This window comes from Colossoma macropomum, unplaced genomic scaffold (genome assembly GCF_904425465.1).
Source record: "Colossoma macropomum unplaced genomic scaffold, Colossoma_macropomum, whole genome shotgun sequence".
Lineage (NCBI taxonomy): Eukaryota > Metazoa > Chordata > Actinopteri > Characiformes > Serrasalmidae > Colossoma > Colossoma macropomum.
The window spans coordinates 401,580-414,889 of record NW_023495864.1 but is presented as its reverse complement, the minus strand read 5'-3'; the positions used below and the strand labels follow the sequence as shown (position 1 = coordinate 414,889).

General features: G+C 40.9%; 1 protein-coding gene across 1 annotated transcript in view; it reads left to right on the top strand.

The window, feature by feature from the left end:
• LOC118803163 (NACHT, LRR and PYD domains-containing protein 3-like) overlaps positions 1-13,310 on the top strand; it is a 51,477-nt gene that overhangs the window by 21,946 nt on the left and 16,221 nt on the right. The window contains exons 5-6 of the mRNA XM_036563685.1: positions 6,126-6,299; positions 12,534-12,707. Coding sequence (XP_036419578.1) covers positions 6,126-6,299; positions 12,534-12,707 — 348 coding nt within the window. The remainder of the gene's footprint in view (positions 1-6,125; positions 6,300-12,533; positions 12,708-13,310) is intronic.

Sequence of the window (13,310 nt, the reverse complement as noted above, 5' to 3'; positions counted from 1 at the left end):
ATACCTTTGTCTTTCCATTTGTGTAGAGTTGTTGTTTTTTTGATGGCAGGGACGTTGGGGTTGTGCCATATGGGTGAGTGTTTGGAGGGTGAAATTATAGTGTCAGTGCTCTTGTGCAGTTTCCACCAAGCTGTCAGTGTTGATGCTATCATTGGGTTTTTGAAACAGGAGTGGCGTTTGAGTGTTGTACTAATGAATGGTAGGTCTGAAAGTTGTATTTCATTACTTGAAGCTTGTTCTACTGCTCTCCATGATTCATCTGTTTGACTAGGCTTTATCCATTTTTTATGTGTTGTAATTGATTTGCTAGGAAGGATTGTTGGAAAGTGGGGGCTTCGAGGCCTCCCTGGGTTCTGTGCTTCTGTGATGTAACTAATTTGATCCTAGGTGGTTTATTTTTCCAGTACAATTTGGAGATAATAGAGTCTAAGGTTTTGAACCAGGTAGAGTGAGGTTGAATTGGAATCATTGATAAAAGTTTACTTTTGGTAATACGGTCATTTTGATTGTAGATATCCTGCCAATAAGAGACAGTGGAAAGTTCGTCCAGCATTTGAGGTCATTGTTTATAGTTGAGAGTAATGGGTTAAGATTGAGTTTAGGCAGCTCTGACAGCTGGGAGGAAATTCTGATGCCCAGATATGTGACGTATTGGGTGCTCAAGGGGGTAGGAAGAGACTGTCCTGCTGTGTCTGATAAGTTCCTGTTGATTGGTAGTATGGTGGATTTAGTCCAGTTAATAGAGTAATTGGAGATTTTGGAGTATTTTTAATTTGTATGGTTTGAGGGATTGATGTGGGGGGATTCTGCAAAAACAGTAGAATGTCATCTGCATATAAACTGATTTTGTGTTCTACGGTTTGGGTTTGGATACCTTTTATGTTTGTGTTTTGTCGTATAGCTGCTGCCAACGGTTCTATAAAGACTGAGAATAGGAGGGGTGAGAGGCGGCATCCTTGCCTAGTACCTCTGTGCAGTGTGAAATTTGGAGATATTAGTCTATTAGTATTGATTGTGGCTTTGGGTGCGGTGTAAAGAATTTTTATCCAATTAATTCTCCGAACCCTATTTTGTGCAACGTGGTGAAAAAGAATTTCCAATTGACTTCATCAAAAGCTTTCTCTTCATCTAATGTGACTATTGCAGTTTCTGATTTGTGAATCGATGTGTGATGTATCAAGTTAAGCAGTCTGCGCATGTTAGTGGTTGAATGTCTTCCTTTGATGAAGCCGGTCTGATCGGGGTGTACAAGTGATGGGATAACTGTTTCTAATCTAGTCGCCAAGGTACTGGACGGTAGCTGGAGGGTAGGGTGGGGTCTTTGTTAGGTTTGAGACAAAGTGAGATTATAGCGGTATTCATTTCAGATGGTAAAATCTTGTTATGTTTTATTTTAGCTGTCATTCTGTTGAATAGTGGGGCGAGTATTGGGGTGGGTATTGGAGCGAGTATTGGGGCGAGTATTGGGGTGAGTATTGGGGCGAGTATTGGGGCGAGTATTGTCCAGAAGTGTTTATAAAATTCAGTGGGAAAGCCGTCAGGACCAGGTGCTTTATTATTAGACATGTGGTGAAGGGCATTATAAAGTTCTATTGATGTTATTGGATTTTCCAGTATTTGTGTTTGTTCTTTGGTCAGTCTTGGAAGGTTTATGTTATTAAGAAAAGTGCAGATGTCCTCTGTTTCTGGATCGTGATAGTGAGTATAGATTTTTATAAAAATTTCTGAATACCTGATTGATCTCCTCTGGTGTTTGCATAATATTTCCTGTCTCATCCTTGATTACTGGTACTGTTGTTTTTTCTTTGTTATGTTTTACTAGATTAGCCAAGAGTTTTCCAGATTTGTTGCTGTGTTCAAAATGTTTGTGTCTTAATTGTTGTATTAGGAATTGAGTCTTCTTATTTATGAGTTCGTTGTATTGTATGTTACATTTCCTTAGCTCATTTTCAGTTTTGTCTTTTGGGTTGTTTAACATCTTATTTGATAATTCCTTAATTTTTTGTTGTGAATTAGATTCGTTTTCTGTATCTTTCTTTTTCTTATGGGAGGAGTAGGATATTATTTTGCCTCTTAGTACGGCTTTCCCGGTTTCCCAAAGTAGTGTTGGTGGAGTTTCTGGAGAGTCATTTATTTCTAGGAAGGATGCCACTCTTTCCTGATATAACTATCAAATTCTAGATCTTTTAGGAGAGAAGTATTTAGGCGCCATCTGAAAGATTTATGTACGTGATTTATATTCCACTTGAGTGAAACAGGGCTATGGTCACTAATAATTATAGGGTGGTATATTATGTCTGAGATGTTAGATGTAATAGAGTTACTGGTTAGAAAAAAATCAATGTGAGAATGTGAGCCGTGAACTGGTGAATAAAAAGAGAATTCTTTCATTGGATGTTTGAGGCGCCAACCATCGCTGAGCCCCAAATCATTCATAAAGTATTTAATGGTATCTATTGATTGCCAATTACGGGTGGAGTGTGCACTGGTTTTTCTGTCTAGATATGGATTCATGATGGTATTGAAGTCACCTCCAATTATAACTGCGGAATCTGAGATATTATAAAGATGACTGAAAAACTCCTGGAAAAAGGGCAGGTCATCAGTATTTGGGCCATATATATTTGCAGTAGTTAAGGAGATGTTGGAGCTGCTAATGTTGATTATGATATACCTTCCTTCTGGGTCTGATATCGTGATGTTATGTTTGAAATTTTTTTGATTTATTAGGATGGAAACACCTCTTTGTTTGGAGTTGTAGTTAGCTGAGAATATGTGACTGAACTGTGCTGACTTCAGTTTGTGATGATTTGTTTCAGATAGATGTGTTTCCTGTAATAAACAGATATCTGCCTTTAAAGAAGACAGAAGGTGTAGTACCTTGGTCTGTTTAGCCTGTGTGCCAAAACCATGAATGTTCCAGGTAACAGACTTAAGTGACGACGTGTGTAGCGTAGAATTCAGTTGTGTGTATTAAAGCTGTTAAATGGGTGTGAAGATGTTTGTGCTTGTCTTCTGGTGTGTGTGGTGTAGAGTGTTGTGTATGTGAGCAGAGATACATCTTTAATATCCGGAATATATGGCAGTGATAAGAGAGGTCTTGTTTAGTGTTTGTTTTTTTCAGAGAAAAAAAAGAATGTTCCTCTGAGTTCTCTTCCTTTACTATGATGAGCTCTTTGTGTTTATAGTGTTGGACTTTAGCGCCGATGGGTCGCGGTCGCTTGTTTACCTGTTTTTATCTCCTAATCGGTTTGCACGGTCAAGTGTAATAGATGAGGCTAATTCCGGTGAGATTTTGAGTTTAGTGACCATGAAATCCTTTAGGAGATCTTCGGGGTTTTCCGGTGTGTGTTCGGGAATGCCAGAGAAGACGATGTTGTCTCTCATACTACAAGCCTGTAAGTCCAGGATTGTTTCTTTTATTTGTTTGTTGTCTTTCATGACTGAAGATATTTGGGTTGTGAGTTCGCTGACGGTGCTGCAGTGTTTTGTTTTCTTTAGTTAGTGTCAGGATTTGTTCCTGGCTGAACTCTAAACTTTCATGGATTGCTTGGAATTCTTTGTGAAGTATTTCGACCAGGGATAGTCCATGGCATCTAGTGCTGAGAGCTCGCTGTTAATGGAGAGCAGGATAGGACTGACCTCTGTGTCTCCCGGTGAGCTGGGGGGGTCGGGGTCATTTACCGTTGGGTGTTTGGAGTTGTTTACCTTTGGTTTTATCTTCTTTTTTGTCCTTATTCATGATGACAACGTTGTAGTAGTGGTGGTTGATGTATTCCTCGAGGGATTCCAGGACGACAAGTTGATAAGTAAATGTATCACTTTCAGAACTTTTTTTTTAGGAGCTAGCTTTGTTTGGCTGGTTGACTAGCAGCAGGGAGCCACCATCTTGATTCTCGCACAGGGTCTCACGAGAGAGTGTTCAGTGCGTCATGTCAGGTGCTGTGTCCTTCACTCTGTTCTCCTCCTACATGGCCTGCTGTTTGTGTGAGAGTGTCTGTGTGTGTGTGTGTGTGTGTGTGTGAGGGTGGACAGCATGGACAGGCTGCTGACTGGCTACAGCTGCTAAAGGAGAACCATACGCTGGACACTTGTGATATTTTAAACATCTGGTATTTTTACATAAACTGTTATGGCTGCATTGATTTAAATAACAATAATGCGGTGGGTCCACCAGACCACTGAGTAACACACACATCAACACCACACAGGGTAATAAGGTAACAGGGGCTGGAGAGGCAGATGCTGCAGTTGGAGGTGTGAGGTTTTTACTGCAGAGACAAAAGTTTTTGGAAGGTGTATGTCCCATTACATCTGGCGTATGTCCCATTACATCTGGCGTAGAAGTAACATAGCATTTCAGAAAAGGAACATCCTACCAACAGTAAAATATGGTGGTGGTAGTGTGATGGTCTGGGGCTGTTTTGCTGCTTCAAGACCTGGAAGACTTGCTGTGGTAAATGGAACCATGAATTCTGCTGTCTACTCAAAAATCCTGAAGGAGAATGTCCGGTCATCTGTTCGTGACCTCGAGCTGAAGCGCACTTGGTTTCTGCAGCAGGACAATGATCCAAAACACACCAGCAAGTCCACCTCTGAATGGCTTAAGAAAAATAAAATTAAGACTTTGGAGTGGCCTAGTCAAAGTCCTGCCCTGAAGCCGATTGAGATGCTGTGGCATGACCTCAAAAAGGCGGTTCATGCTCGGAAACCCTCCAATGTGGCTGAATTACAACAATTCTGCAAAGATGAGTGGGCCCAATTTGCTCCACAGCACTGTAAAAGACTCATTGCCAGTTATCGCAAACGCTTGATTGCAGTTGTTGCTGCTAAGGGTGGCCCAACCAGTTATTAGGTTTAGGGGGCAATCACTTTTTCACACAGGTCCCTGTAGGTTTGGATTTCTTTTTCCCTTAATAATAAAGACCTTCATTTATAAACTGCATTTTGTGTTTACTTGTGTTGTCTTTGTCTAATATTTAAAATTGTTTGGTGATCTGAAACATTTAAGTGTGACAAACATGCAAAAGAATAAGAAATCAGGAAGGGGGCAAACACTTTTTCACACCACTGTAGTATCTGAGTCAACTCCATCCTGTGGAACTGCCGCCTCAAACCAGTGTTTTATTCTAGCATCTTACTTACCTGCCTTATTACGCCACTTATCGGACTGTTACTTCACTGATCCCTTTCTCTTTCTTTACACCCTTTAACTGCTGCTGCACTCAGCACTTTAACTTTAGACCCATATTTTGCACAATGTAAGGTTTACAGGTATGACTGTGTGTGTGTGTTTGAGTGAGTGATGGTAGGAATGCATGTTTTATTTTATTTTATTTTATTTTGTTATATTTTATATTTATTTTATTTTATTCACTACATGTAAATGTCTGTCTGATACTGTGCACTGTGAGCTCCTGTAACCAAAACCAAATTCCTTGTATGCGTAAGCATACCTGGCCAATAAAGCTTGATTCTGATTCTGATTCTGATGAAAAGAGTTTCATTACACAGGTAATGACAAGTAATGGTCAAGATTAATAGAACGCATATAGGATATCTGACAGTACCACCCCTCTCCCAATGTTTGCATGTATTAATAATGATTAATTACAAAACACTGGTCTGTTAAAAGACCACCTGAACAAGCCAATGTGGACTGACAGAACAATCTTTTCTATCATGGTTTCTCCTTTTAACTGTGGTAATTGTTTTGTATTGCTGCTAAATTTCTACCAGGATACTTTATCTGTAGCTCTTATTTTTAATCATTTCCTTTGTGTAGTGTGTCCATTTTGGTACCCAAGCAGGTGGGGAACATGGATCATTAAAATACATTAGATTAACATGGTTGTTTAGTTCAGGTTATACCTAGGACATTGAACTGCTACAATGGTATGAGCAGATGGGTGTTGTAATCAAAAGTGTGGTGTTTTCATGAATAAATTCATTACTGCACTGGAAATTTTGTGTTGCATAGTGTGTTTACTGCTGAGTTTGACATTTGGCCAGATTCAAAACCCAGAGATTAAGTCATTAAAGAAAACCACTTAACTCCTGTGACACTGGATCTCTTAAGCCCCATTTTAACTGTTCTTTGTGCTGTGTTTGTTATTCCTTTGCAGACTAGTTCACTGTAATCTCACAAAGAAATCCTGTGAGACTCTTTGCTCTGCTCTTCAATCAGCAAATTCCTCCCTGAAAGAACTAGACCTCAGTAACAATGACCTGCAGGATTCAGGTGTGCAAGTGCTCTCTGTTGGACTGAAGAGTTCGCACTGTAAACTGGAGATACTCAGGTAAGTACTGTATAAATTAGACATTAAACTAAAATTAGTAAGATCTGACATTCCATAACATTCAGAAATGCATAGATAACAAAATGGTGACAAAAGGTTCAGTTAATGTCACGCATCCGTCGAGCTTTCAGAGAAACCTCTGGGAGATCACATGACTGCTGTGCTTCCCTCACACTCGGGACCTAACTTGGACTCCATTACCCAGATTTCTCTGGGGAATCACATGACTCCTGACCTTTTCTCGCGCTCCTATCAGCGCTCTGGATCTCCAGAACATTGATATTGATGTCACTGTGCATTGGTCATATGACTTTCATAGTTTAGTTTAAAAGCCCTGGCTTTAGGTAGAGATAGTTGCGAGGTATTAGAAGACTAAGATTCTAGACTTTGATTCTGCTAGTAAAGTCTCTGTTGTGTTTTCAAACTGCAAGTGTCTGAATCTTGTTGGCACGTAACAATTAAAAAGAGTATAACAGTTTTATGATCTTCAGTCTGTGCTTGAGGACAGCAAGGGAAGTTCATGCTGTAGCCTCTTTGGGGGGTGGGGGTCAAATCTTCTGGATGTTTTAGAGCAGAAATCTGTGTAACCAAGTCAGGTTTGCAACATGTGCTAAAAAGATAACTGATTCTTCAGGACTACAAAAGGAAGATGGCATGACAAAAGTTCTCAGTGGAGATCAAAGTGAGGAGCTTTATTTACATGCAGGCATAGCAGCTCAGTCTTGCTGGGATTCAGCTTCAGGTGAGGGCTGCTATCTATGATGCCAAACTGCAGTGTGTCAGTTTGACACTAGACTTATTGGGATCATGGAGCTGATTCTGAGTAAGAAAGAGAGATAGCTGATTATAGAGCGTTCAAGGATTTTTAAAAGGTAGGAAAGGAGACATGCAGGTTAGTAGTTGGTGACATTGCAGGTGTCTAGCGTGGATTTCTTTAGGACAAGTATGATTCTGGCAGTCTTGTTTGTGTCTGTGAACATCCCTTATAATTAGTGGTTTTAGCTATTTCAGACACTCTCATTGCTAATAAGTGAATAAAATCCAGTATGCAGCCATAACCTTACACACACTCGCAGTAGAACTGGCCATGCTGTAGCGCTCGGTTACTTTCAATGTGGCTCTCTCAGAAGATAGCATCGTGTCAGTTGATCACAATTCTGCCTTATTAGGTCTTCCCTGGTTAACTGTAAGTGCTGTTACTGTGATGTGGAAATGTGTAGGTGCAATGATAGCTCAGCTTTGAAGCACTGAGCCACACCACTAACAGAATGGGACAGTGGAATGTTGAAGCATGTAGCATATTGAAATCATCTGGCTGTAGCAGTCAATACTGAGTTCCAAACTCAGCTTACAATGTCAGCAAAAATGTCAGTAGCCCTCTTGTAGAACTTAAATCCAAAATAAGTAAATAAATATATATAAGATATATAAACAAAGACTCTAAATATATACACATATACTCAATATACACTAGTACTGCAGTTTCCAATGTACAGTTGTACAGTAATAAGATATGAAATGAAACTGATATGTACTGTTATACACATTTCGATATGTGCAGAGTCTGAGGTAGATAAACAAATGAGATGTAGGGTGCACAGGGGATAGAATATTTGTGCAGAAATCCTAGGTAGAAGATATGTATACAGCAACATATCAGTTTATATGTGTAGTATAGATTTGCTAGATTGGAGGTGCAGTAAGATCAGAGTAAATCTATTTTGATGTGGATGAGGTGTAGATTGTCCATGGAGATCATCATGATGATTCAGAGGTGTAGTGAAAGGCCTATAGACTGATACACCAGCACTACAGGCTGTTCAGCAGCCTGATGGCCCTGTCTCGGAACTGGCAGGTTCTGGACTTTATGCTTCTGTACCTCCTCCCGTTTGACAGCTGTGAGAACAAACAGTGGCTCTAAATCCAGGAGGTTTGGGAGCAGGACCCAGGTGATGTTCTGGACTGTCCGCGCCACCCTCTGCAGAGCCTTCTGCTTCATGGCAGTGCAGTTCCCATACCAGGTGGTGATGGAGGTGTTAGAATGCTCTCCATAGTACATGTGTAGAAGGTTCTGAGGATGTGGGAGTTCATGCCAAACCTCCTCAGCCACCTGAGGTGGATGAGGCCCTGTTGTGCCTTCTTCACCACCCGTGTGGTGTGTTCGCTCCATGTCAGCTCCTCTGAGATGTGAACACAGAGGAATTTTAAGCTGCTGACCCTCTCTACAGTGGCTCTATTGATAGTGATGGGGGTGTGCACTCTCTCTTGCTTCCTGAAGTCCACTATGAGCTCCTTGGTCTTGTCAACATTTAGAGAGAGGTTGTTCTTCTGGCACCAGTGTGTCAGAAAGCTGACCTTCTCTCTGTATGCCTCCTCGTTGTCATTGGAGATTGGACCTACAATCGTGGTGTCATCTGCAAATGTGATGATGACATTGGAGCTGTGTCTGGCTGAACAGTCGTGGGTGTACAGGGAGTACAAAAGAGGGCTGAGCATACAGCCCTGAGGAGCTCCGGTATTAAGGATCAGTGAGGAGGAGGTGATGTTGCCCATCCTAACCACCTGGCGTCAGCCCGTCAGGAAGTTTAGGATCCAGCAGTACAGAGAACTGTTCAGACCCAGATCCCGAAGCTTAATGTCGAGCCTTGAGGGCACGATGGTGTTGAATGCTGAGCTGCATTCTCACATATGTGTTCTTTTTGTCTAGATAGGAGGGGGCAGTGTGTAGAGGCAGGGCTATTACATCATCAGTGGATTTGTTCTGTCTGTAAGCAAACTGCAGCAGGTCCAGAGTGGCAGGTAGTGAGGAGCAGATAAAGTATCTGACCAACTTCTCAAAGCACTTGCTTATGATGGAGGTCAGAGCAACCAGGCGCCAGTCATTTAGAGTATATACCCTGGAACTGACACCATGGTGGCCAGTTTGAAGCAAACAGCAACAACTGAGACTGTAACTTGTTACACCTGTTTTTGTATGATTAGTGTTAGTATAAAGCCCGAGCTTGTAGACTAGTTTGTTGCAAGGTATTGCTTCTCCTAAGAGCTACTGAGTGTTCTTTATCTGTTTTGTGATTTTTCCGGTTCTGACTGTATTTTGGTACTTTTGGCATTTCTGCCCTTTTTGCCTTTGCCCCTTGTACTCTGGTTGCCAGGTTATGTTTGTGTTCTTGTGTTTTTTGACATTTCTGGATTTTACCTTTGCCTGTTTGCTGACCATGTTTTTGGACTGTGATTCTAATATTAAAGCCTCACTTTCTCTTTTTATCCACAAGTGTCAAGTTATTCAGCCGAAAATGCCGATGGCGGATACGGAGGCTTTTCAGAAAGCTCTTAACAAGCAGTGCCAGTTACTTGGTCATCACCAGAAAGTATTAACAGGGTAACACATTCACTTGAGTCGCTTGCTCAACAACAGTCTGAGCAACAAGCCCAGCTGGCACAACTAGTGGCTTCATGGTTTTCAGTAAGTAAACCTGATAAATTTGATGGTAACCCAGATAAGTGCCAGGGATTTTTGTTGCAGTGCTCTACTTTTTTTGATAACACTCCAGGTAGCTGAGATCAGGCTAAAATTTCATTTTTAGTCTCATGTTTGTTCGATAGACCACTAGAGTGGGCTACTGCGAGCTGGCAAAGAATCCACTCATACTCAGTTTTTGAAGGAGTTTTTGATCACCCCAATGAAGGCAAGTTAAGTGGAGAATTTTTGTGTAAGCTACGACAGGGTAATCACTCTGTTGCATTAGAATTCCGCACCCTGGCAGCTGGTAGTGGGTGGAATGAGGCTGCTCTTTTGACTATGTATCGTCAAGGACTGAATTCTGATATCATGACTGAAATGGCATGTAGAGATGATGACCTGACATTAGATCAACTTATAACTCTATCTATATGTCTAGATGAACTCTTAAGTGTGGCAAACACAAACAATAGAATGGCTACAAGAACATGGACAGTCGATGAACCCATGCAGTGTGACTTCACGTCTGTCCAAAGAGGAAAGGCTCCGTTGGCTGACAAGAGGCCTACTCCTGTATTGTGGTGTTGCTGGTCATCTCCTCAGTGACTGCAGAGCCTGTCCACACAAAACTTTGGCACCGACTTGTGGAAAGCACGTGGAGTGATGAGGGTTCCCACAAAGGGGTTGGTTTCAAAATCCTTTTATGAGTACTTGGTAATGCTTTTCGGCCTTTCTATTGCCCCTTCCATTTTCCAAGCTTTCATTAGTCAAGTCAAATCAAAGTTTATTTATATAGAACTTTTTACAACGGGTGTTGTCACAAAGCAGCTTTACAGAAAAATCTGATACTTGGGGGACGCTATATTTTACTAGCGTGTGATCAGAGTGTTTATTGTTAACACTGACAAACTGATAATGGTCTGTCAGATAAGATCGGAAAAGCCTGTCCTTTGATACCAACCAGATTTTCCAGTCTATCAAGGAGGATTTTGTGGTTGATGATATCGAACGCTCCACTGAGATCTAGAAGGACTAGTATGCAAATATGGCCACTATTGAGAGAGACAAGGAGATCATTTACTACTGTAGTGAATGCTGTTTCAGGACTGTGAAAGAGTCTAAAGCCAGACTGAAACATCTCATGGAAAGAGTTTTCTTGTAGATAGGAGCACAGTTGATGTGAGATCACTTTTTGTAAGATCTTAGCAACGAAGGGGCGATTGGAAATTGGTCTATAGTTGGTGAGTACATTGGGATCAAGATCTTGCTTTTTAATTAGGGGTTTAACGACTGGTACTTGTCCCAGATTGAGGGACAAATTTATTATAGACTGCAGGGGTTTGACAACACAGGGGACAACCTGTTTGAGCAGTTTTGTGGGTACTGTGTCAAGAGTGTATGTTGATGATTTGGATGAGCTACTTACTGTGACATTCATTTGGTTGGATAAGACTAAAAGATAGCAACTGTACTTTTGGGCTGGCAGGGCACCCATCATATTGTGATATTAGATCTATAGGCAGATTTTGGATTTGTAGTCTAATATTTTCTGTTTTATCATTGAAGAATCTGATAAAATCATTGCTGCTGTAGGTTGTTTGAATATTGTCTTTAAATTGTTCAATATTACCAGTTAGTTTGGATATAGTTGTGAACAAGATCTTAGAATGATTTTTGTTATTTTCAATTAGTGATGAAATATAGGATTTTTTGCCTGCGTTTAGTGTATGCTTATATTCTATGATGCTGTTTTTCCATTCAGTTTGGAAACAATCTAGTTTTCATATACGTCATTTACGTTCCAGACTACCAGCTTTTTGTTTTACTGTGTGTGTATGCTTGTTGTATCATGGTACGAGCTTATCAAGAGATGACTGATGTGTGGATTGCAGAATTTCAGTAATGTTTTCAAGATCATCCAAGTCCAATGGGGCAGGGATGATTGATAAATCTGGTAAACAATGTTTAAAGTAACTGCATTTAAATCTGTGGGAATAACATAATGGTAAACGGCGCTGGAAAACTGTACAATGAGTAATCTTGATGCTTGTATGTAAGAACAGCTGTTTCTCAGTTGACTGAGAATATCAATGCAGGACATGATCAGACTGTCGGCAAGAACAGTCTGTCCACAACTATACAGAGAGGGATATTATTATAAAGCTGTGGTGCAGAAACCCCTTATTACAAAGACAAATGTTCATCTGAGAGGACAGCTGTGTAGTGGTATAAACCATCAGCACTGGTCTACAGAGATGTGCAGAACAGTGATATAGTCAGATGAGTCATCCTCCACTATGTTCTCCACAAGGGGGTGGAGAACATATCTGCAGTGTACACCAAGAGAACAGTACAGGCCTGAATGCTGGACCTCTACAGTGCGGGGGTCTGGTTTCTGGCATGGTTTGCGGCCACTTGTCCCCTTAGAAGTCACTAGAGATTATTATTTTGAATTATTATTCAGAGTTATTCTGACTGAGTGCCTTTTATGTTATGATGACGCATTTGTATTCTAATGGGAGGAGCCCCCATCCACAGAGCATTAGGGGTTACTGAATGATTTGATGTTGATGAATTAGTCAAGGGACAGATTTACAGTCAACTGAGAATGTTAATGACCACCCTAGTCAGTTTTACTATTATGTTTTTTAAATTGCTTTGATTGGTAAAATCAAACTGTTGATTTCACAGCATGTGAAATCAACAGTTTGAACCACATCTGTTTTTGTTCCATGTAAATAACATCTGTCCCTCTTTTTCCTTTCTTTCTGCAGATTGTCTGGTTGTATGGTTACAGCTGAAGGCTGTTCTTCTCTGGCATCTGCTATGAAGTCAAACCCCTCCCACCTGAGAGAACTAGATCTGAGCTATAATCACCCAGGAGAGTCTGGAGTGAAGCTGCTGTCTGATATAAAGGAGGATCCACACTGTGCACTGGAGAAACTCAGGTGTGTGTGTGTGTGTGTGTGTGTGTGTGTGTGTGTGTGTGTGTGTGTGTGTGTGTGTGTGTGTGTGTGTCTGTGTGTGTGTGTGTGAACATTTGCACTCTCAAAACCCGGTACATTACTGGCATGTCTTTGCCAATGATGTTTAGGCTTTGAGTTATTTCAACCTACAGCTCTTAAATGGTTGGTTTTAAACAGTTCCGGCTGTGCACATTCAAGTGTTTTTTACTGCTTTTCTGAGTGGTCTGCTAAGAGACTCATGTACAAAATACATTCAAATTCAAATTTCTTTGTGTAGCACCTTTTATATTGAGTACTGATATAAAGCAGCTTCACAGATATCCTGGTCCAAGCCCCATGTGAGCAAGTCAAGGGTGACAGTTTGAAGGAAAACTCTCAAAACTTTCCGAGGAACCAAGATTCAAAAAGGGAACACATCTGACTTTGGTTGACACCCGATAGCAAAATAATCACAAAGCAATGACAGTAAGGGAGCTTTCAGATGAAAAGCATTTTGTGCTTCGCTCACCTTGAAGCTGAGCACACACTGCTGCTTTGCTTTACCACTGGGTTTGAGTGGTGCTACATCATTAGTACACATGCACT